Raw genomic sequence first — 23,482 nt, 5'->3', positions numbered from 1 at the left:
GAATACCAAAATATTCAATAGCTGAAGCTCTGGTCACTTATCTCCACACGACTGACATGGCTCTTACCAGGAAAATATACACTGGTTATGTAGTATCTGTGTTTAGTATCGCCGCATTTTTATGAGTAGTGAGTACTGTAGAAACATACAGTATTGGCACCTACATGGAACACATGCATCTACATCTGGATGAAAAATGTTGTAAAGATTTTTGCTGTACTCTTAGTATAGCATAAACATTTTTGTGGAAACACAAAATACACTAAAAGGTGAGAGGTAAATTATTATTTTGGACTTAACACAGGATATATTAATGCATACTCTATTACGCACTGCTGTCTGTTTTTAACCATGATTCCCTTCCTCTCACTGCTAAAAATCTGAGATAATCAGGAAAAGAAAGTGAGACATATCTATGCAGAGATAAATAGCTTTAATGTTGTAAATAATACTGTAGAGGCATAGACAGGTTTTTGCATCAGCAAGACAGGAACATTTGATGAATTAAACTAATTCAAATCTCATTCACACTATTCCTGTCACATTGAAATCATTTTGGCTGTTATGATTTAGTTCCCCCACTCAGTGAGCCAACACTCGAGTCGCTGCATTTTAGTGTAAATAAGGAACTCTTATCATTGGTCCAAGTTCCCCAAACTTTTTCTTACCAGCTAACAAAGTGTGTGCCTATGATTCAGCGATGCAACATGTATTGCAAGTGATGAAATTGTTTATCAATTAATTGCCCTCTGCATTCTTTGAATATTTTATTGCTAGTTTAGTTTTTTTACCCATTTTCAACTCATGATTTTCTGTACTGCAGTTCCATCATTTAGTAAATGTGCATTTGGATTCGCGACTAACAAAGCTAAAAACAGTGGTCCAAAACAGGCCGAAAATGTAACAGTAAATATGCCCTGAAGGATGGAATTCCTGCATTGGGTGAATAGGTTTTGGGACAAAGAAAAAGAGCTCAACAAGCTCAGGCTGGTCAATCCTCCCTCATAAAAGTTTGCTCATTAAGAGGCCAAAGTGAGTCAAATGGCCTGATTTTTTAAACGTAACAATGTTCCTTTCATGGTATTTGATCACGCACCAGTCATGTTTGGCTGGATGTGGAAAGTACTTCTGGTAGTTTTGATTTTGGCCTTTCAAGTCACTATCATCACCAAAGAGTTTGCTGTTAGGTTTATTCTACATCTATTCTAGTCAAGTATTTAACTCCCATCTAGACTGCTGACAACATCCTCCCTCTGATGGGCAGTTGCGCCAGGATTGTCTCTGCTTGCGTACACTCTCACTGAACCATAAAGCGGACTTGGATGAACTCCAATGTGTTGGTAACAAATCCAGCTGGCTGCTGAGTCAGAGCATGTTCGACACACAGAATCCTGAGTACTGCTGAGAGACATTCTCCCTGCAGGTTGTACAGTTCTTTGTATGGCACCTATAGTGGATTCATGTGTTACCATTTTCCACCTACAGATGTTCTAACCTCACTGGGGTCTCTCTGTTGTGCAACTACATGAAATTGATTATTTGAGCACTGAAAAGTTCTGTGGGAACCCTTCACCCAGTCCTTTTATACGTATTTAATGCTTGCAATAGTATCCTACCAGTAACTATCAGAAGACTGCATATCGTCGCTGTCCTGTGAAAAACACATACCGGTATGTCCAATTTTGGAAACATTTTTAATTTTCACGTTAGTGTGATGTCTGTAACGCAGAAACACCATTCATGTAAAAAGAAGAAAATTGAAAAAAAAAATGGACATAAGTGTTTTTCACAGGGCAGCAAAGATATTCTCAGTTGAACTATGGATGCCAGAAAGATTGAGACACGGCCGTGGAGTCTTATTCTGCCTGATGCAGAAGGAGGTCTAGTCTCTCCGACATGCTTCCTGCACTACCCTCCTGTGTAGGGGCAGCTCTGCCTAGCCCATGCGACAATGTGTGACTCCACTGTCTTAAGCCATTAAAGCTGGGACCGCATAACCGCGTTTCTACCACTAGAGCTAGATATCTGTGCCAGGGTGTAGATAGGAAGATGCAGAGTCAAGAAAAAAGGCAATACAATATTTTTTCCCAGCCCTACTAACTGAGCTAACCAGTTTCAAGATGAAACATCTATTGTTAGTGTGATTTTATACTAGAGATAAGAACTGAATGGACAGTGTGGAAATTTGATAGGCTAAAGTCTCCATTCATTTACTGCACTCATGCATTTCTGTGACAGAGAATCTCCATGCTTTGCTTTTTCAGCCACAAGTACATTCAATTATAAATAAATAGATGCACATTATTATTGTGAAACTGATTATATGTTCTGTATTTAGTGTACGTTACGGCCTTTTTCCCCTCGCTAAACCATCAAATGATTTGCACCAGAGGAAGTGAACTAAAGCAGTGGTTCCCATTCCCAACCTTTTTTTGTCTTGTGTACCGCTGAACCCTTTCGTCATACCATCAGTATCATTAATTTAACATTTCCTCAGGCATTGTCTTGTCATGCTGTCTCTAAGATAAATACATACATTAAAAAATACAAAATCAACAAGTAATAAACCTGCCTTTATTATAAAACTCTTTTCCCCCCAAAAATTGCTCCTTTGAATAAGTCCCCTTCAAACAGGTATCTAAATTTTATTTATCATAAACATTACACTCCATGGAAACAATTTCTAGCGCACAAATACCATTTCATTGGCAGACTTATGAAATGACTGGATATTTATTTATCATCTTGGAAATAAAAAATTAAATTTGGTCTCATATGCTATCCCAAGGGGTATGCGTGCCCCTTGTTGGGAAACACTGAACTAACAGAAAGGACCCTTACACCACCAAACCCATAATACAGACAATTCTATATTGACTACTCCAATTTGTTTTTATCTGAGAAAAGTGTTTATCTGGTCAAATCCCCCAGTGTTTCTTACAGCAGCATTTATCATAGTAGCCATATACAAAAACACAGTTCTGATTTGTTCTTAATTATTTTACTGTTGTCTTCAATAGTGACACACAGATTTTATGGGTAAAACATATCCCTCTTTATTGGGTGAATGTTAAAAAAAATGCGTCTTCCTTTGTCATGGTCTGCCTGACTCCGTGAGTCTGTCGAGACGCTGCCCACTATTTATCTGTCGACAGATAGTCTCTTCTTATATCCCCCTAGACAGGGAAATATATTGTTTCTTCTCAGATGAAAACTGATTGTGATGACCTTTAGGAGAATAGATAATCTAGAAATGAAGACAGTTTTTTTTTTCAAATCAATGCAAGCTTATCGATACATACATAATATGTTTGTTTTGAAATGATGACAAGTAAACGGTGCATTTTTTTTAGAAAAAATAAATAAAAGCGAACCATTCGGGTAATATTCTAAGAAATGACGCCAGAATAAAAAATACACTAACAATAAAACTCTTAATTTTGTAAACTATTAAGACATTGAAATCTTTAAACACTCAGCAGCAACAGCCTATGACACATCTAAGTATTCAAGTTAAAGACAAGTTGTCATTACAGTACATGTATACACTTTTTGTGATGAAAAAAATACATACAATAACAGTTACAATTATTGCTAACTATATTAAATCTCTTTTTATAATGAAAAAATACAATAACTTTAAAAATCTTTATGAAATTGTATACACTTTTTAGGCATTGAAATCTTTGAATGTTCAACAGCATATTGTAACGAATTGGGTTATCCGTGTTGTGGTTGGATTTGTGTTTTGCTGAGTTGTGATGTTTCCGTGGTTCATGAATGCATCGTAAGTGCGTTATTTTAGACGTGCTACCTGCAACATAGCCACCGATCTCATGGAGCAATGTAGGCACACAACTTTGGAACTTATCCATGTACCCTTCCCCATCGGCGATTTTAACAGGACAGACAGAATGTTCCCAAACAGGTGACCTCAGTGTACGGGGGAACCTTTGAGCTGGCTTGTTTGCGTATATGCCATAATAATGCCATTGATCCATGGATTTATGATTTATCACGGCTTCTGGCTTACTGGCTCCTCTTTTGTGCCACCACTCTCCTCTCCCGCGAGCAACAGTCAATAGCGTCGGTGCGTAAGCTGGGGCTAATAACAAAAAATGATCAGAAACAGTACGCAAGTGGACCGAACAGAACATGCCATACTGAAACGTATTAATACACCCACGTATACCGTTACATGCCTAATATCTATATCATTAGAAGACTCAACTCTGTTTTGTGCTTTTGTTGTAGATTCTCCCCCCTTCCTGAAATTGTGCCAACAATCTGGCGAGGCCATCTGCCTCCTTGTATTGCATTTGTGTTTATTGGGCAAGAGTAGCATAATTCAAAAGTACAGGCGTATGCTCGGTCAGTTGCTCTCTATTGCCTTGCATTTTTCAAATAGTTCTAGTTTATGTTTTGCACACGTCAAATGAAGTGTATTGAACTAGAATAGATGCACCACAATTGGAAACACAGAACAGAAACAAACAAATTGTGGTGGACAAATACCATTTTATTGATGTGTTTATGAAATGAATGAGAATATTTACTTATCATCTTGAAAATAAATTCATTAAATGTTTCCATGTACGCCTTGCAACATGCTGGCGTACTGCTTGGGGTAAACATCCCACTGGTTGGGAAACACTGCTCTAACAGATTCATTAAATCTAGGCCATTTACATATGTGAACAAAATTGTTGGTATCCTCCCTTAAGAAATAGTCACATTGGCTACTGAAATACTTGAAACTAACAAAAGTAATAACAAATTACAATGTACATACCTTGAACAAAAGCAAATCCTTCATTACTTTATTTTTGTGGTTTAGCAAATCTATTTGTACAATGTATATCGTGTTGAAAGTGTCCTTGATTGCCATTTATCTGTTATTGATTAAATTTTTACATTTTTATTTTCTTAAACATTCAGCTATTTGCTTCTGTAACTTCTGAATTTCATTAAAGTATCATGTCTCGTCATCTTCCAAACCGCTTATCCTGTACAGGGTCGCGGGGAAGTGCTGAAGCCTATCCCATCTGACAATGGCCGAAAGGCAGACTACACCTCGAACTGGTCGGCAGGCAAATCGCGCAGGGCACACACACACATAGACCGTGCGGGAACCGATCCCACGCTGCCCGGACACAACTCAGGCGTGTGTACCAATACACCATCAGTGACTTCATTAAAGAATCATTTTAACTGAATGTTTTTTTACAACCTTTTGAGGCCGTCACTGTAATCAAATGATTCCTGTGACATGCACTTATTTTGGCTCACTCTTCTTAAGCAAGCCCCTTCCGCATCTCTTTCCACAGATGTCAATGGTGATTTCGATCAGAAATCTTCACAATCTAGTCTTTTTTTCTCCCCTTTGTCTCCGCTTGTGTTGTGCATGTAGGTGTGGTGCCCTCTGTGAACCTAAAAAACAGAACACATTTGTGTTTTATTACTCTACTCAACAAAGGATATGATTCGTATGTGAAGCAAGAAATACAGTCCAAGACAGGCAGAAACATGAAGGAAATGTTTGAGCAGTAGATTGATTTCTACTGCATACTCTGCCTTCCCAAAATCCGGGAGTCCTCAGATCCATACATAGAGCATAGAGCATACATGCTGCACCAATTGTGGGCCTGACGAGCACAATTGGGGCTCAGTGGTGTCTGATTTATCGGGCTAAGATAGGGTGATTGTGCAGCGATGTGCTCAGAATGATCAAAAAGTCTTTTCCTTAGCAATTCTGGGGTGTTTTGGGTTATTATGCTGGTGGAGGACCCATGACCTATGGTTCAGGTCAAGCTTTCTGACACTTGGCAGCCCATTTTGCTCCAGAACTCCAGATGCAGCAAAGCAGCCCAAGAACAGTGGTCTGAGTTCACGGTGTACTTTTCTTAGTGTGCTTTATTTTTGTATCTGTAAACATAATGCTCAGGTGACTTGCTAAATAGATTCATTTTTCTCTCATCTCTTTAAAAAACATTCTCGCTGAAGTGCTGAAACTTGTCAAAATATTTTTTTTTATCGAATTCTAATCTAGTTCAGTGACCACTGTGGGTTTTTCTTTCTTTAAAGAGGAATTCAAACAACAAACCACATTTTTTCAAGAATATGTTCCCAGCACGTCCACTAGTTGAAACACAGCATTCTGATTAATCTTGTATTTGTGGAATATCAGCAGCAAAATCCACCCCTTTTTAGCCATCTCTGGGGGCGGCCATTTTGGCATTTCTGTCGACTGAAGATGACACCACAACTGCTCAGGGCTCAGGTAACGACCACTCACGGATCAGCTTCGGAAAACAGTCGTGATTGGTCGTTGCCTGAGCCCTGAGCAGTTGTGATGTAATTTCCAGTCGACAGAAGTGACAAAATGGCCACCCCAGAAATGGTTAAAAACGGGTGGATTAACTCTTATTCCACAAATGCAATATTTATCAGAATGCCTTGTTTCAACTAGTCGGATTGCATAGAACATCCATCCATCCATCCATTATCTGTACCGCTTCTCCTCACAAGGGTCGCGGGGCGTGCTGGAGCCTATCCCAGCTGTCTTTGGGCAGTAGGCGGGGGACACCCTGAACTGGTTGCCAGCCAATCGCAGGGCACACAGAGACAAACATCCGCACTCACAATCACACCTAGGGGCAATTTAGAGTATCCAATCAACTTACCATGCATGTTTTTGGAATGTGGGAGGAAACCGGAGTGCCCGGAGAAAACCCACGCAGGCACGGGGAGAACATGCAAACTCCACACAGGGAGGCCGGAGCCGGGATCGAACCCACGACCTCTGAACTGTGAGGCGGACGTGCTAACCAGTCGACCACCGTGCCTGCATAGAACATATTCTTGAAAAATATAAGTGCGCTGCCCAGTGTCATAAATCTTGGTCTTAGCTGTCCAATCAGATAATGACCCAAAGCACAACTCAAAATGCGATGGCTAAGAACAAAATCATGGGCAATTCAGTCAAGCCCTAATATGGTCCTGTTGAACTTCTTTGGGAGGAACTCAAACATGCAGTTGGCAGAAGATGCCTTTCAAACCTGACACAACTAGTGTCGCTTACTTGTGAGAAGTGCTCCAAAATACCTGTCAACCGGTGCGCAAGTCTCATTGAGAGTTACTGAAGTGTACTACGGATGTTGTACACGTCTGTAACTGTTGAGTATCTTTGGTAGCTGTACTGCACTCATTGGTGTTGGTCTGTTTGCGAAGATGCATTAATATTCTTCTTAGTATTAGACCCATTCACTGCTTTTTTCCCCTCCAGTTTTATACCCAGGCTCGAGGTTAGAACTAGGGTTGAAATAAATATTAGAAATTATCTTTTTATACTGCTGCTTGGTTTATTCTCTGTTTAATCCTGAGGCTGGTGTCAGACTATGTGTGTGTGTGTGAGTGCGTGTGCATGTTGGTTTTCATATCCTCACAGACTGAAGAGGTCGATGAGAGATGACACAGAGGGGCTGTGATCACACTGTAGATGTATTCTACAACCAAACCCTGCCACAGTTTGGCTTTAGCCACAGGTTGATTAGAAGTACCCGTGGCTCAAGCCAAATTGTAGCAGGGTTTTTACTGGACCTGAATTTCCCATCTCTGGAGACCAGCCTGTGTGCAGTGTAGCATCTCCTCCCCCCTTCAAACATCGGGTAGTATTGCCTACCAAGTTCACTTTCAAAATGGGAGGGAAAAAAATCACAGCATAACAAAAATATGAAGTTAACCTTGACGTTTTAACACAGTTTTGGTTTTATATGATGGCAACCCCATTTGGCATCATTTAAGCAAGGCTTCACATCTTCAGCGCTATTTCAGTTCCCTCCATGCAAACATCAACCAGGAATTTTCCAAGGGGGACTGAAGTTTGCAAGCACAAGTTGCTCTCATGGAAAGGTCAGGCGGAAAGGTAGACACAGTTGTTCCCCAAATGTATGAAGCATTTGTTTCAACTTGAACACTGCATAAACCCAAAAGCCGTACAAAGAAGGAGAGTTTGCCAAAATATGCAAGAGAGCTAGGGGAGTGATGGGCCTGGAAGGGGCAGTTTATGTGTGCCCATATGGATAATGTGGCTCTTTGCAGTAACACCTTAAAAACGGTGGCTCTGGTTTTAATAAATGAATGCTTTAACATGATAATAGTCATTCTTATTGGAACTCTTAACTTAAAGTATGTTCCCTGTAAAAGAAAGTGAGTCAGTTGAAATTACAGAATACATGCGCGTCATCCCGCATGGTCAGGATGGTATTACCTCTGCCTCAATTTGAGCCAGGAAAAATCATGCTTACCGTATATTAAGTGTGGAAATGAGAAATTTGATCCCATTCACAAATTGTTGTTGTTTTTCTCTCTTTTCACAGCCATCAAGGTGAACTGTCAGGGCTCATGTGGGATCTCCAGCAAAGTGAACGACACGTCATGGGCTGTTGAGGAGCAGTACTTCAACAGTACGTTGTCCATTGCTGACAAAGGTGACTGAAGCGTCCCTCCAGCCTTACTGTTTGCCTTCATTGAACAGCCATAATTGAATTATAATAAATTTGAGTTAAACTTCAATGTACTGTTAACCCACTGTGGGATCAATAAAGGCATTCTTATCTTATCTTATCTTAAATTTGGGTCCAGCATGCACAATATGATACTGAGGTTACATAATATACCAAACTTTCTAGATCTACATCAATAACAAATAATGTTTCACTGGTCACCTGTCTTCTTCTGGATTTGAATACCAAAATTCCTTTATGGGTATGTGTCCCAAATGAAGTTGTATGGTTTGCAACGTTTTCTGAAGATGATTACATTATTAGACATGTAGTTTTCATCCTCGTATTCCTTAATATGACTTGTCCATGACAACTAACACAAATGCATGTTAGTAAAATGAGAGTTCCTTTCATGGTGCTTTTCCAATTGTCCGTCTTTGCCACTTAAGTGTCTGTACCGTTTAATGCCACTGAACAGAGCCTCGTTATGTTGTTGCAATACACCATCACCATCTGTGAGCTCAAGTGCCAGGATGAGGCAGCCATTTTGCATTCACACAAAAGCAGACAGCAAAAATAAATGGTGCTACATCTGAGATATAAATGAACATGTGAAAGTGTCGGAACTATTGCATGTGTTTACCGTTATTACCATTGTATAAATACTGAGTGTAATGGATTTAATGTGTACTTTGGTTCATTTATGCACTTCTATCCGCAGCCTTTGAAGAGAAACGCGTAAATTACAACTACATTATTTTTATGAAGCTGTTAACGTCTTTACCGTTATGCACGTTTGTCTTTGCCGTTATGCAATACGTGTATTTCAGTGGGCCACCATCCATTGCTCTGTCAATAAGGATTGCCTTTACGATGTATGCTTAAAATTTTAAATCAATAACATTTTGAAAACAAGACTTTAAGTGTGGCTGTTTCAGCTTGAGATATTTAAAACCAAGGCGGCATAAGAAATGCGATTATATTTTTTTATTTGTTCATTTTTACAAGCATTTTTACTATTATTGATAAAACTATATGAAAATGACCCACTTGCATGCAAGGACAGTTTATATTCTTGAAAAAGATTTGTACTACTTTTGTTGTTGTTGTTATTGTTTGTTGTTTCATTTTAGTCACAGGTGATTTACTCACATGATATGTTTGGCACAGTTTTTACACTGGATGCCCTTCCTGACACAACCCACCCACAACAGTGGCTGGGAAATGACGAATAGCGTAAAAGGGTCTTACCGAGGGACTCAACTGGATAATACCATTTGCCCTGACCGGGATTTGATCCTCAGTCCCCTGTGTCCAGTCAGGGGTGTTACCTAATAAGCCATCTAGCTGCCTTGCAGATACTTTTGTATACCGATAAAATAGGCCTATTTAATTAATTTCATTTTTTTCGACATGCATGGAATCTATATCGGGAATCTTCACAAAAGTTTCCTCTGTATTCTCACATGAATATGAAACTGGCAAGCACACACGCTGGCTTAGAAGCAGTTCAGGATTTCACGGGTGTACTTTTGACAAATCAATCCCTTTCTAACAGTTGCTTATCTTGAGACAAAACGTTGGTTTGGCTAAATAACGGTGACTACATATTTCTGAAATTGTAAAAGCATTACTTAAAATATACAGCATATTCTAAAACACTGGTATGCAAAAATTGCTGTATAATTGTAGTAGTTGGAGTAGTTGCAGTTGTACACGTTTGAAAAAAAATCAACTGCACATTTGTAAATCCATGAGAATGGGAGCGAAAATACAACCCAATCAACCCCTCAGTACAAGCCGAACAGAGCAGGGCATAAATAATGCATGACTCAGCCTCTCTCTGTCCTCCCCTTTATCACTGCCCTTTTTCCGTATCTCAATCTCTTTCGAAAATGCCCTGCTTTGCCCCAAGGACTAAGCAACGTAAGCAGAGCAAGACAAGTAAGGTGAATAACTAGCACACAGATATGTGTGCAATGTACACTTAAGCGCAAAAAAAAAAAAAAAAAAAAGTCCAAGGTGGACAAAGGATGAATAATGTGGTGATAAATATGAACTTGTCAGTTTCGACTCTTCATTCTGTTACTATTATCAGCTAATGACCTACAGGAAATTAAGCGCTTACTCCTGCTGCTGCTGCGCAAATGTGACCTCAAGCCATGCTTGTTGTAGCAAGCTGATAACAATGAATTGAGAAAATAATAAATTAACTATCACCAAAATTGTGAGTCCCCACAAAAATAAACAGCATGTGGTGGCAATTTCAGTATGTACTATAATGTACATGAATATAAGATTCTCTCATTGAGATTTGGATCCCTTCATTTTCTGTAATCCATGATGTCACATGTTAACTTGCCAGATAACAGCTGCCTACTGGTGCCACATTTGAAAGAATGATCCAAAGCAGGAAGCGCAGTAGAACAGTGAGCAGAAAAGCGTCCTCATCTTTATCCACTTCAACTTCATGCCATTGTTATTATGCAGCTCCATCATCTGAATGAAACTATGTTATGATCACACATTGCTGTCAGTCAACATGAAAACCCATTCACCTACCACGAGGCACATGAAATAAAGCAATCAAAAGCCTGGAGAAAGTACTTGCTAGAAAAGACATACGTTTATATATGAGCAAATCCACCCAGATTTCGATTTGAGTGCCATGCAGAGTAAGATCTTGTGGTTTGGATATAGACAGCTAAATCTAGACACACACGCACACACAAAGTAACTCACCCTACATGAAACAAAAACCAATTGGAAAAAGTGGCATGTCATGAGGAGAGATATATTAGGCTCTGACTTAAATGAGCTGTCATCTCTTCAAGAATTACGTTATCTTCATTGGCACAAGGTGTCTGTATTGTGGTGGTACTATAAAAGTCAAACTCCTGCAGCCGCTCTTGCCAATTCACTGAAACATGCATCTTTGGCAAAAGGCATTAGCATGCTGTACACGTTCTTAGCTTCTTGTTTAAAGACAATGGTTTCTCATTCACTAATAAACGCGTTGGGATGTTGGTGCTCTGTGCAGAGGTTGAACAGATACGCAAAATCACAGTTGGATTCACGACACGTGCGGATCGGCCCATTTTCTTTGCAACTGTGCGAATGTGGATGAATCAGAATTCATTCTAAATGACAGCATGTGCCCACAGCACCTTGATTTGCAAAACCCATGCCGATTTTCCCCCACAAAAGGCATCGGTTTTACACACCTCAGCCAATGCACAGAGGTTTCAAAAAGACAAAAAAGAAAACATTGCGAGAGATTTTCTAGAGAAGTTCTAAACGTCCAGAACTTTCTCAATGTTAATCTTATTTTCAAAAGGTTGAAAGTTTGCTGAACACAGAGCCTGATAACGTATTATGATAATGATGTCCTCCATCCATTTTCTTCCGCTCATCTGGGGGGGCAGCAACATTAGCAGGGAAGCCCAGACTTCCCTCTACTGCTGGGGATTGGATGCACTGTCTTTGTAGTTTCGTCATCATTAAAACTGAAACTTAGACATCATTATAATCCATAAGGGCAGATGCTTAAAAGGATGCTGACCCAATGTTGTACCGGCGCAGAAGAATGCACTCATTCTTTGGGTCGATTCCTGCTTTGCTTTTTCTCTTTTTAATCATTGATTAACTTTGCTGAGAAATGCTTTGCCTGCCACGTGTTTTCGCCATTACTCGTGGGGCTATTCATCTCCCATGTTGGCGAGTTTCAGTTGATAGCGGGCCACTTCAAACAACATATCACTTCATCTGTCTTTTGAACAACATAACCTCTTTCGGTGAAACTCAATCCCACTGGGAAAATAGGCGTGGGGCCACCTGCATATCCAATGTTTGCATGTGGGTACAATCATAAAGGAACTAACACTTGCGCTAATCTCTACACGAGCAAATGCTTTTCTCTTTTGCGTATGTTATTTATTTTAGTTGTGCTTGCTTTGCACTGTAAGTGTTAAGTTGTTTTGTTCTGTTTTGTCTTCACAGGAACTCTGGCAGTAGGCGAACACAATTTCCCTTTCCAGTTTCTCATCCCAGGTGTGAACTTTCTTTCAATGGCCTGTTTAACTTCATTGTTGTTCGAGGCACACCTTTGGTTTTGAAATTGTTACATGGGTTTTTATTAGAAATCTAGGACAACTGATAACACGATATAGTACGACACAAAGCAGATTCCTACAGATCAGTGATTTGTAAGTGATGGGGTGATTCCTGGTTAGGAAATGTGGAATGAGTTTGAGTGTCTTATCTCTCCATAACTTCTAAACTCTGCTAAAGCATGACTGTGCAAGTAAACTCAGGATCAACACAACATACTTAGTAGGAGTCAAGTTTGCTATCTCACACACACACACTTAGCGTGGGCTGAGGCTCGAGGGGTTTGGTTTATTTTTAGTCTCCCTCCTGTTGTGCAGTCGGGGATTAATTGGTCGTCATGCCCCATTGCTTTTCCTCGCCCCCTCTCATGCTCTCTGAGTGAAAGACTTTGCATACAGAGAGCCAGTCAGTGATTTTCAGCAAGTGTCATGGTGGAATATACACCGGCCGCAAGCTCTGTCCCTTTATAGATTAGTATGATATTTAGTAGATTAACATTCAGGCATAATGTGGAACCTTCAAAGTGCAACACAGGTTGTGACATTTTTTAAATTGTACAGTGCAGTGTGCCCTCATGAGGGCAAGCCGTACGGAAAATGGATATGATGTAAACAGAATTTATTAGTGGGTAACTCCTCGGGCAAAGTTTTATGTAACAATTAACATTCCTCTACAAATACAGTGGTACCTCTACTTACGAAATTAATTGGTTCCGGAAGAAATTTCTTAAGTAGAAAAATTTGTGAGTAGAGACGCCTTTCCATGTAAATGCCCTAATGCGTTCCAAGTGCCCCAACATTCAGACAAATGTTTTATAAAGCATATAAATGCATCAAAACATGTAACAAATACATGCTACAATTAGATTATTGCACAATACATGAGAGTTGTGCATAATGTAAAAACAAAAAATAGAGTAAAGAATAAAAATGATGGTCGTTTACCTTTTAATTGCTGTCCTCATCGCTTTTTGCCCTCTTTGGTTCATGTTCTCTTTCAGAAGTGGTTTTTGCCTGACGTTTTGTAAAGAACTGATTTAATAACATATATATATAGTTATATAGTTATATATATATAGTTATACATACATATATATATATATATATATACACATATATATACATATATATATATATATATATATATATATATACACATATATATACATATATATATATATATATATATATACATATATATATATATATATATATATATATATATATATATATATATATATATATATATATATATATATATATATATATTGGAATCATAATTGGAAACTCACATTTGCGTTTATTGGCAATACACATGGTACAATTTGTTTCCCCCAATGCAGTCTGCTTTCTTTATTGCCTCAGATTCACCTTTTTCTCATTGTCTAAAGTTCAGGCATTAAGCCACTTTGCTTGGGTCATTTTTCAATGAGACAACAATAAGAGAGGGTGCTGGCCAAGGCAAGCTCAAATTATCATCCTTAACACTGTATTAGAATGAGGCTAGAGGAAGCATGATTGTCTAGTTCCACAGGGACATAGATTATAGGAGGAGAGGAGAACTGCAGTGCAAAGATAATGCAGTGACACATACTGTAAGTGTTCTTCCTGTTCGGAAGTGTTTTTAACTCCAAGATGAATTGCTGCATCACCTTTGCAAACATACTGTATGTATTACGATGATGATTTGCGAGTTGTTATAACTAAGGAATCATATTAAGACTCTTTAACAAAAAAAAAAACATTTTGAAACATTTCTTGGATGTATTTGAAAGTTGAGACACTTTTTAACCCATGTCCTAAAACATTTCACTCAATATCAGACTTTACAAGTTATTTGCATGCAAACGCAATGCAATGAGTCTCCATGTGTAGCATCTCTCCAGGGAATGTTAGTCTGCTGCTGGCTCTGCTCCTGCTGCCAGGTTGTCTGCCCAACGACTGCAGCCACCTGCCTCTCCTGTTTAATTCTTATTGGCATCAGCAGCAGACTTATCCCTGGAGAAACTTCTCAATGAGAAACAGGCTCGAAGGAATACAATAGCGGACAAAGGCTGCGGTTCGGATTTTATTCCAAACCTTACCCCTTAAACTGTGCAGGACAATTATTTCTGAGAGTAAAACTAGATTTTAGTGCATTTTAGGGATGTAATGATTCATTGAATATTGATTTAAAATTGATTTAAACTGCTCAAAATATGCATCGATGTAAAAAAGGAAATTAATCAATATTGAAATTTTGATTACAAAAGGATTTGTAATGTTAACAGTCAAATCTATTGTACATTTATTTTCATGTTTAGTTCTGGAACAAACAAAACACTGATAAAACAAAAATGTAGTTAAACAGTCAAAGCTATTAGTTCATTTTCATTTTTTGTAGATACAAATAGTTACTATTTGTAACAAGAAAAAAATGCAAATAATACAATTAAAATATTTTTAAAATCGAAATTGAATCAAAATTAGGAATCGAAAATCGAATTGAATCGGGGCTTGAGTGAATCATTACATCCCCAGTGTATTTATTTTACATGTACGCCCCAAGGGTTTTCCTTCTGTGTCCTTCAATATAATTGTCTTGAGTCACAAAAATGTGGTTGAGACAAAACACGGCGAGTGCATTTTAGGTATTAAAATTAATTTTTTCTGGCATTTCCTCAGCTGCAGTACCAACTTCTTTTGAAGGACCATTCGGAAAGATTATTTACCGTGTGAAAGCTGCCATTGACACGCCTCGTTTTGCCAAGGACTACAAAGCCCAGAGGCCCTTCTACCTCCTCAACCTGCTCGACCTTAATGATGTGCCAGACATTGATGTAAGTGCAGATCTTATTAACCTAGACATTAACCTTTAACTGTGGTTAAAGTTGATTTGATTTCACATCTGAGGAAGATCTCAGTGCTTCACAGGGACACATTGTCAATGTCCTCACAGTAAAAGATTCTAAGTTCGAATCAGCCCTTTTTGTGTAGCGTTTTCATGTTCACTTCAGTAACTCATGATTCCTCCCTCACTCCCAAAACACATGATCCCTATTCAAGCCCCGATTCGATTCAATTTTCAATTTTGAGTTCCGATTTCGATTCGATTTTTAAAAAATTACTACCATGCTTGTGCACTAGTGTGGTTCTGCAGCCATCCACAAACGCAATACGCAATGAGGTTTGGCGCAAAAAGCATAATTTGAGCTACACATTCAAAATGTGCTATGCATCTGGACAATCAAGACAGATCAGGCATCAAGACAAAATATTCTAGATGAATTTAATAAATTTGATTAATCGAATCGATTAATCGTTACATCCTTACTCTGACTGGAACTAAGATGTTGGAGTGCACAATCATTGTGTGAATGCCAACTTTTTTATTTTGTCCTGCATCTTCTCGCACATAATACGTCCCATTCACACTGTTCCAATTTCAGCATGCTCCAAAGTTTTACGCCAAGCGGTCTATTATTATTCTTAATCCAAATACTTAAAGTTGTCCACAATTTTTCATCAAAAATAATTCCACTCATTTTCAATTGCATTCTACAGAATTCCATATGCTTTTTTTTTTTTTAAATTCATCTTAAACACATTTATTTGAGCAGTATAACCCAATTTCTTCAGAAATTGCAAATGTCAACTTGCTTCCCTGTTTCTTCAGCTTATGAGCTACGCTGTCACCACAAAGAAATTTAACTACCTTCTGGTGAAGTCTGGGACCCTTATGCTGAAAGCTTGCAGTGACCTCAGGGGCTATATGCCCGGTCAAGTGATCAAATTAGCCACTGAAATCCACAACAAGTCTGGAAAAGACACGGGATGTGTACTGGCAAGTCTTGTACAGGTAAAGCCTGAAACTCTGAACTATTGAAAGGAATTGATCATATTTTTTGCAATAATCGATAATAAATTTAGCTAAAAAACACTTAACTTCTAAAACCACCTCTTCATCACTGAACCCTCAAATATTTATATCTTTATAGCCATGTGAATGGACCAAAAATTTCATTAGTATAAGGCAAAATGGTATTTGAAATAATTGTGATTTCCTTGATAATTTTCAAAAGTAATGTGCATGCAATAGCTGGAGAAATCTATGAAAGGGTTTGTAGTAACTGTCACATCGTTATGTTTCCATGTCTTTGTTTTTCATTTCTTACCAGAAAGTGACTTATAAGACCAAGCGGCAGATGTTTGACCTCCGAACCATCGCAGAGGTGGAGGGAGCCGGAGTCAAAGCAGGAAAGCACGCTGAGTGGAGAGAACAGATCATTGTCCCACCTCTTCCTCAGTCAGCTCTGACAGGCTGCAGCCTCATAGATATTGACTATTTCATTCAGGTTTGTTTGTTCATATTCAGTACAGTTGGGAGAGTATATTTACATTTACCAAAACACTCATTTTACCTGTGGGTGTTACTAACTTACTAATGAAATACATCAAAACAATGTTGGTGAAAAAAATGACAAGTATGTTGCAAAATTTTTGCTGCTTTTTCTTGATTATAACTGTGCCAAGTGTGTTGACAATTCATATTAAATACTGACTCATTTACAGCTTAAAAAAAGATATGGACAAATTAGTGTGGGATAAATATTTCGAGGCGGCACGGTGGTCGACTGGTTAGCACGTCCGCCTCACAGTTCAGAGGTCGTGGGTTCGATCCCGGCCTCCCTGTGTGGAGTTTGCATCTTCTCCCCGTGCCTGCGTGGGTTTTCTCCGGGTACTCCGGTTTCCTCCCACATTCCAAAAACATGCATGGTAAATTGATTGGACTCTCTAAATTGCCCCTAGGTGTGATTGTGAGTGCGGATGTTTGTCTCTGTGTGCCCTGCGATTGGCTGGCAACCAATTCAGGGTGTCCCCTGCCTCCTGCCCGAAGACAGCTGGTATAGGCTCCAGCACGCCCCGCGACCCTTGTGAGGAGAAGCGGTATCGATAATGGATAGATGGATAAATATTTCACTACACAGTATATTATTTTGAGTGACTAATGTGTTTGTGGTTGCAGGTAGCACTAAAATCTCCAGAAGCAGTCGTCACCCTGCCCATCTACATTGGGAACATTGCGGTGAACTTGTCTCCTGCAAGAACTGTACCTTCTACTCCAGATCACTGCGGTGCGGCAGTCGCAGCCAATGCGGCAGGGGCGACACCCAGTGCCCCTCCGGTTGAGGACCATGAAGAGCTGTGTGCGGGTGGTGTTGCCAGCGAAGAGATCCCCACAAAGAGTCATTCTCAGCAAGATCCCTCTGGTCAGCCTGTCACCATGTCCCCGAGCGCTTTTAGCCACGCACCCAGTACAGTGCTGCTCCCTGGCCGCAGACAGCCTGATGCTTCTGCCCCCTTGTTCTGTGTTTCAACTGGGGCCACCATACCTTTCTTCACTGATGGAGACCCCACACCTGTGCCCACTTCCTGTTCTCTCATTTTGCCTCCAGAATACAGCAGTTGGGACTATCCTCACGGTAAGCACAGCGCGCCATACGTGCTCGGAAATATCACGTTCGTCAGGAAGAGCCTCCGTCGAGATCTTATTTGGCATTAACCTGTGGCACTTTAAATGGTGGCAGGTGTGTGCTGACGACCATTTGACATGAGTTTAAATGCAATTGGTTAATTCTGAGATCAGCCGCGTCCCCTCTTATAAGAGTGTGTGCACACCTGTGCAACCACATCGCCACAGTTATTCTTTTTTACTTTAGTTTTTCCAGTTTTGCTCTACAGTTTATAGGTCACATTAATAGTGGACAAAGTTATGAAATTATTTATCTTCTTTGTCGCTTTTGTAATGTCTCAAAAGCTGATATTTAGACAGGGGTTTGTAGACTTTATTTACTGTTAACTTAGTTAACTCATCTAAGATTGGTTTTGTAGTTGTGTTCTATACGGTACTGTAAATATGTCTATTTTCCTCTAAATAACCCCCCCTCAAAATAAAAAAAAACATGAATAGAATTAGGTAGTAATCCTATTTTCACATTGCATTTGCTTTTATTCTAATGAATTGTGGGAATTCAACATGGTACATTATTATCGTGTAGCTTTTTTCAAGTTCTCTGAATGACTCATGCGAGTAACGCAATATGACTTCCTATCTGGTTGAAATCTGTGTCACAGAGCCTCCACCCACTTATGAAGGAAGTTGCAGTAGCTGCAACTTCAGTTTAAAAAATAGACAATAGACGAAGCGCGTGATGAAGCAACTTCTCTGAATGAATTACGAAAGTAACACAATGTGACATCCTCTTCTGTTTATATCTCTGTGTCACAGAGCCTCCACCCACTTACGAAGAAAGCTGCAGTAGCACCAATTTCAGTTTAAACAGTGGACAATAGAAGAAGCAGGTGATGAAACACCGCCCACAACTCCAGATCGTGGAAATACCCTCGTGAAAACAGGAGCAACTCCAAAACACCAAAGATGAATATGTCCTCGACAAGTAAAAAGGGTTCATGAATTATTGTGAAAATAAGAATTGTAATTTGATCGCACAACCGTTCAGGCAGTAATGGACAGAGCATCTTAACACCACTGTGCTTGAATTAAGATTTAAGAAAAGTGATTAGACTGTTCTCTGCGATGAGGAAAAGCAATGTGAACTCAGTTAGATTTGAGTTGTCTGTGCTCTAACTGGCACAGAGTAGCCAAACAGCAGGTCAGAGTATCCTGAAGTAACCTGGACAGACCGCTACCTGCGACTCTAGAGTTCTGTTTGGGGTATATTACCTTCTCACGTGGGCAGTGTAACAACGGGGAAACTGGAATTGCGATAAGTGACCTGACCCAAAGTGATGCTTTGTGACCGGACCGCTGCCCTACATGGGCATTGACCATAACAGACACCATATGAGAGAGAAGCGACCCAAAGGCTGCTTCGGAGTTCATTCCCTTGGAGGGAATATTGCTCGTGATAGGGCCTCATCTTACACTCACAAAGAAATTTGTCTTGGACCCTGAGGGAGTGCTGACAATGAATCATGTTCATAGTCTCAATTGTGGAGACGATCACAGCGAGCACAACATCAGCTTGACTAATAGTTTGACCTACTGTAGGTCGTACGGCAGACTTCGACTAAGCCGTAGTGGAGGAGGCGGACACGGATCACGCTAGAAGAGACTTGCCCTCATCACTGGTGGATGAGTCTCTAAATGAGCTCAAAGGCAGAAAGGCCATGTGTGGATGTAATTCAACCTGAAGCCGCAAAAGGCTTTGAACACTGCTTCTTTTTCCGGTACATGCCTTGGGTGATGCTGTGATAGTATGTTGCACTAGGGGCAGTATCATTAGCCACTCCTTTGTCTGTGTTCTAGGGCTGGGCGATTATGGAAAAAAAAATAATAATTGTGATTATTCCGATTGATATTGACATCATATTTAATGGAAATGAGGATTGATTTCAAAACGTAGTATATGTTCAACCACCAAAGCTCAAATTTAAACATAAAGCAACTTGAAAGAGCAACCCAAAAATGAATTAGTAACAAGTCAAACAATAATATATTAAAATAATAGCAATGCAAAACCATATATAAAATAAATACCTGCTGTTTCACAGCTTGGCCTCTTCGTGGCAGTTTGGTAACCAGGTACTTCTAATGCTAATTTTTGCTAGCTCGTCAATGGGTTTTCCAATGACTGATAGATTCCTGCTGGAATTGTCAAACAAAGTATGTGTTGTATTTCTATATAAAATGTATATATTTTTTGTTTTGTTTTGTAATTTGTTTTACAGTAAACCCCTGAGTTGCCAACCTATAGAATTTTTCTTCCAGAACAATTTGTCTGAATTGTCATGTTTTACATTTCTCAACAGCATTACCGTGGGACAGTTATTGTAGTATATTATATAATAGGATAAACGAATTGTGCATAATGTTCAATTTCATTAAATAATCATTATTCTGAAGGATGCAATACAACCGGTGCACTGGTTCGGACTGGAAATTGAATGTTGCGTCCCAGTTCAAGTCTGTCCGCGTGCTTTTGCGCATAAAGAATAGGCAGGCCAGCTTCACTTCAAAGTCAAGTCAGGCGCTTCAAACTTCAAAATAAAGGCAAAACAAGTAATACAGTACATATCAATATTTTCCTAGTTTATATTTTGAAGCTGTCCCTCGTGGCGCCTTGAATAACAGTTATAGTGGTGGGCTTGACTAAGATGGTAAGCGCTACCTTCTCCGTGAGACATTTGCAGAACAGCCGTACACGTTGCAGGAGGGCCCCCGGCGAGACAGTTATCCCCACATCGCTGCGCCACGGCTTCGCTTGTCCGTCAAAATATGTCCTTACTCAAAAGCAGTCTGTGATGCAAAAAATAAAATGAAAATTGTGGACAGCCAACAGCTGCCTTAGAGAACTGTGCTCCGTAAGATAGCTAATCACAGGGTCCGATAATGCAAGTCAGACGTGGGCAATTCATTTTTTGAAATGGTCATGCAACTCAAAAATGTGAAATATCAATATAATATATTTTTGTGTCATCATCATGTAGTGTGTCATCTTCCAAACCGCTTATCCTATACAGGGTCGCGGGGAGTTGCTGGAGCCTATCCCAGCCGTCAACGGGCGAAGGCAGACTACACCCCGAACTGGTCGCCAGCCAGTTGCAGGGCACACACAGACACCGTCACTGAGCGGGAATCGATCCCACGCTGCCCGCACACAACTCGGGCATGTGTACCACTACACTATCAGTGGACGTCTAATATATTTTTATAAAAAGTAAATTGTATTGTTTTAACAAGCTGCCATCGTAGCCCTGGTATTTTTTGTTGTAATTAATAACTAAAAATTGAACAATTGTAATTCTGTTACGTTAAAATGACATATCTACACTTATTAAAGATACAGGTATATCTTGTAGAGATATAGCCATAAATACATACATATTTAGAACATACATATTTATGTGCACTCCTGTTTGTAACCGTAATATTGAATAAATTATGGCTTGATTATTTGTTATTAAAATATATTTGTTGCATCACCCTTGTAAAGGGAGACACAGTTGCATCCTGAATCAAAGTATGAGATTTCAACGCGCCATCGTCAAAAATATTTGTATCCATGGCTTAATTCGTCTTTATTCGATTATCGACACCGATTCTGTTTTCTGTAAACTTTCGTCTCTGCGGCCCCGCATCGTTTACTCACGTTCACCAGCCAACAAACAGTGGTACGGGCGTAATGAGTTAGCGTTGTGTGATTAACAAAAGAAAAGTTGAAAAAGTCTGAAACAAAGGGTCAAGAAACATGTTTAAGCATGCTCAGGGAAGGCCGAATAACACAAGTCACATGCTTGCTGGAAACATGCATTCGGCAGATTAATCGTTTTTCTTTGATTGCAAAATGTTTATGATTGTGAGAGGCCAAAATCAAAATCACGATTATATTTCGATTAATTGCCCGGCCCTACTGCATTCACTGTTCACCATTCATCAAACACTGTCCTTGGTCATCTTTTTCATTTGAAACTTGGTTATTGTGCATTGAGGTAGGACATAGCATGAGGAATTCAGACCCTCATATGACGCTCACAGCCGACTCTTCTCTCTCAGATCTCTCTCATCTCATGAATGCTCCCTGAGCATCTTTCAATGGACATGTCCCGACATGCCCGGATGTTTGAAGACCTTACAGTACACTCAGAATACATAAGAGGAATTACATGCTGATGTCTTTAAAGAAACATTCAGTTACTAAATCCCCATGAAAACATGACAATGTTGGATGTTCTGATTTTTGTTGTCCAGCTGCTTCGAAAGTTAAAAATGTTAGAGAGAAAAAAAGGTGGAATACAGTACATATTTATTGCTTCACCCTTGCAACGGGAGACACAGTTGCATCCTGAATCAAAGTATGAGATTTCAACGCGCCACCGTCAAAAATATTTGTGTTTGGCTTTACAAAATGAGTGTCCGTCGTAGGCGGATAGACTGACTGGTCCGTCACATAGGCGGAATGCTATGGTAATTTCTGGCATGACACTGATTTTAGTTAACTTGTGTTTCACATGGACTTTGAGAGAGAAATGCAGACCTGCTTATCTGAATGTATCTACTGCATTGTTATTTTTGTTTACAATTAATTTCTTCCTGCGTGAATTTAGATACAAATCCCAACACTATTCTATGACTAGCAGGGATTATTGCCATGTGGGTTTCAGAAACAATATGGTTGTACTATAAGGAAAATGGAAATGGTACATTTGTTCTGCATTATGGTGAATGAATGTGTTCTAGTTCTGGGCCTCGTCACTCGTCCACTATTGGAGCATTTGATGGAGTTACTCTGGAGATACTGTAACTCTGTCAGGGAGTAGGTCAGGAACTGCTTCTGTACCTTAATGTGGATTGTGGACTATGCCAAACACACGTCATGTACACCAATGTTGCTTTAAAGATGCAAAGCAGAAACAATGGACTCTTCCGCCTGCTGTAGGGAATGTGTGCAATTCCCATCATTGTCAAGAAAAGCAGAAGTTTGTTCATCTGAAAGGATTTTGCATTGTCTGCAACATCCTTGGCTCTCCCCCGCCCTTTTTAAAATCAAATAGTACAAATAGTTTTTTTTAATACAGTATTTGTAACTGGTTTACAGGTGCAGTACGGAGATACTAGTAGTAGCACCTTATGTGATTTATCAAACGTGTATAGAACAATAAAGTTATCTGACTTGTTTGGTCATTTGTGAACAATTTGTAATTTGTGACTTCAGTTTACAAAACACAGCATTTCTTTTTCTCATTCAAAAAGTAATTCCCGTTGTTATTAAGGTGCCATTCAAAGTAATTTAGATGAATCACCTCACTTGATAAGGAATTCTAAGATCGTCATTGTAACCATTAGCAGCATTACAATTAAAAAATATA

General features: G+C 39.4%; 1 protein-coding gene across 2 annotated transcripts in view; it reads left to right on the top strand.

Annotated features, from left to right (window-relative positions):
* Positions 1 to 23,297, top strand: part of arrdc1b (arrestin domain containing 1b) — a 31,315-nt gene extending 8,018 nt beyond the window's left edge. For both annotated transcript variants that reach the window (XM_086053364.1, XM_086053363.1), the window contains exons 2-8: positions 8,379 to 8,489; positions 12,504 to 12,554; positions 15,278 to 15,432; positions 16,269 to 16,451; positions 16,771 to 16,947; positions 17,619 to 18,075; positions 18,882 to 23,297. In XM_086053364.1, coding sequence (XP_085909490.1) covers positions 8,379 to 8,489; positions 12,504 to 12,554; positions 15,278 to 15,432; positions 16,269 to 16,451; positions 16,771 to 16,947; positions 17,619 to 18,075; positions 18,882 to 18,946 — 1,199 coding nt within the window. In that variant the 3' untranslated portion in view covers positions 18,947 to 23,297. The remainder of the gene's footprint in view (positions 1 to 8,378; positions 8,490 to 12,503; positions 12,555 to 15,277; positions 15,433 to 16,268; positions 16,452 to 16,770; positions 16,948 to 17,618; positions 18,076 to 18,881) is intronic.
* Positions 23,298 to 23,482: the final 185 nt, after the last annotated feature.

The sequence above is a fragment of the Filicampus tigris genome, chromosome 15 (genome assembly GCF_054856515.1).
Source record: "Filicampus tigris isolate MCC_2025a chromosome 15, RoL_Ftig_1.0, whole genome shotgun sequence".
Classification (NCBI taxonomy): domain Eukaryota; kingdom Metazoa; phylum Chordata; class Actinopteri; order Syngnathiformes; family Syngnathidae; genus Filicampus; species Filicampus tigris.
The sequence above is the reverse complement of the archived record's forward strand: the minus strand, read 5'-3'. Positions and strand labels throughout refer to the sequence as shown.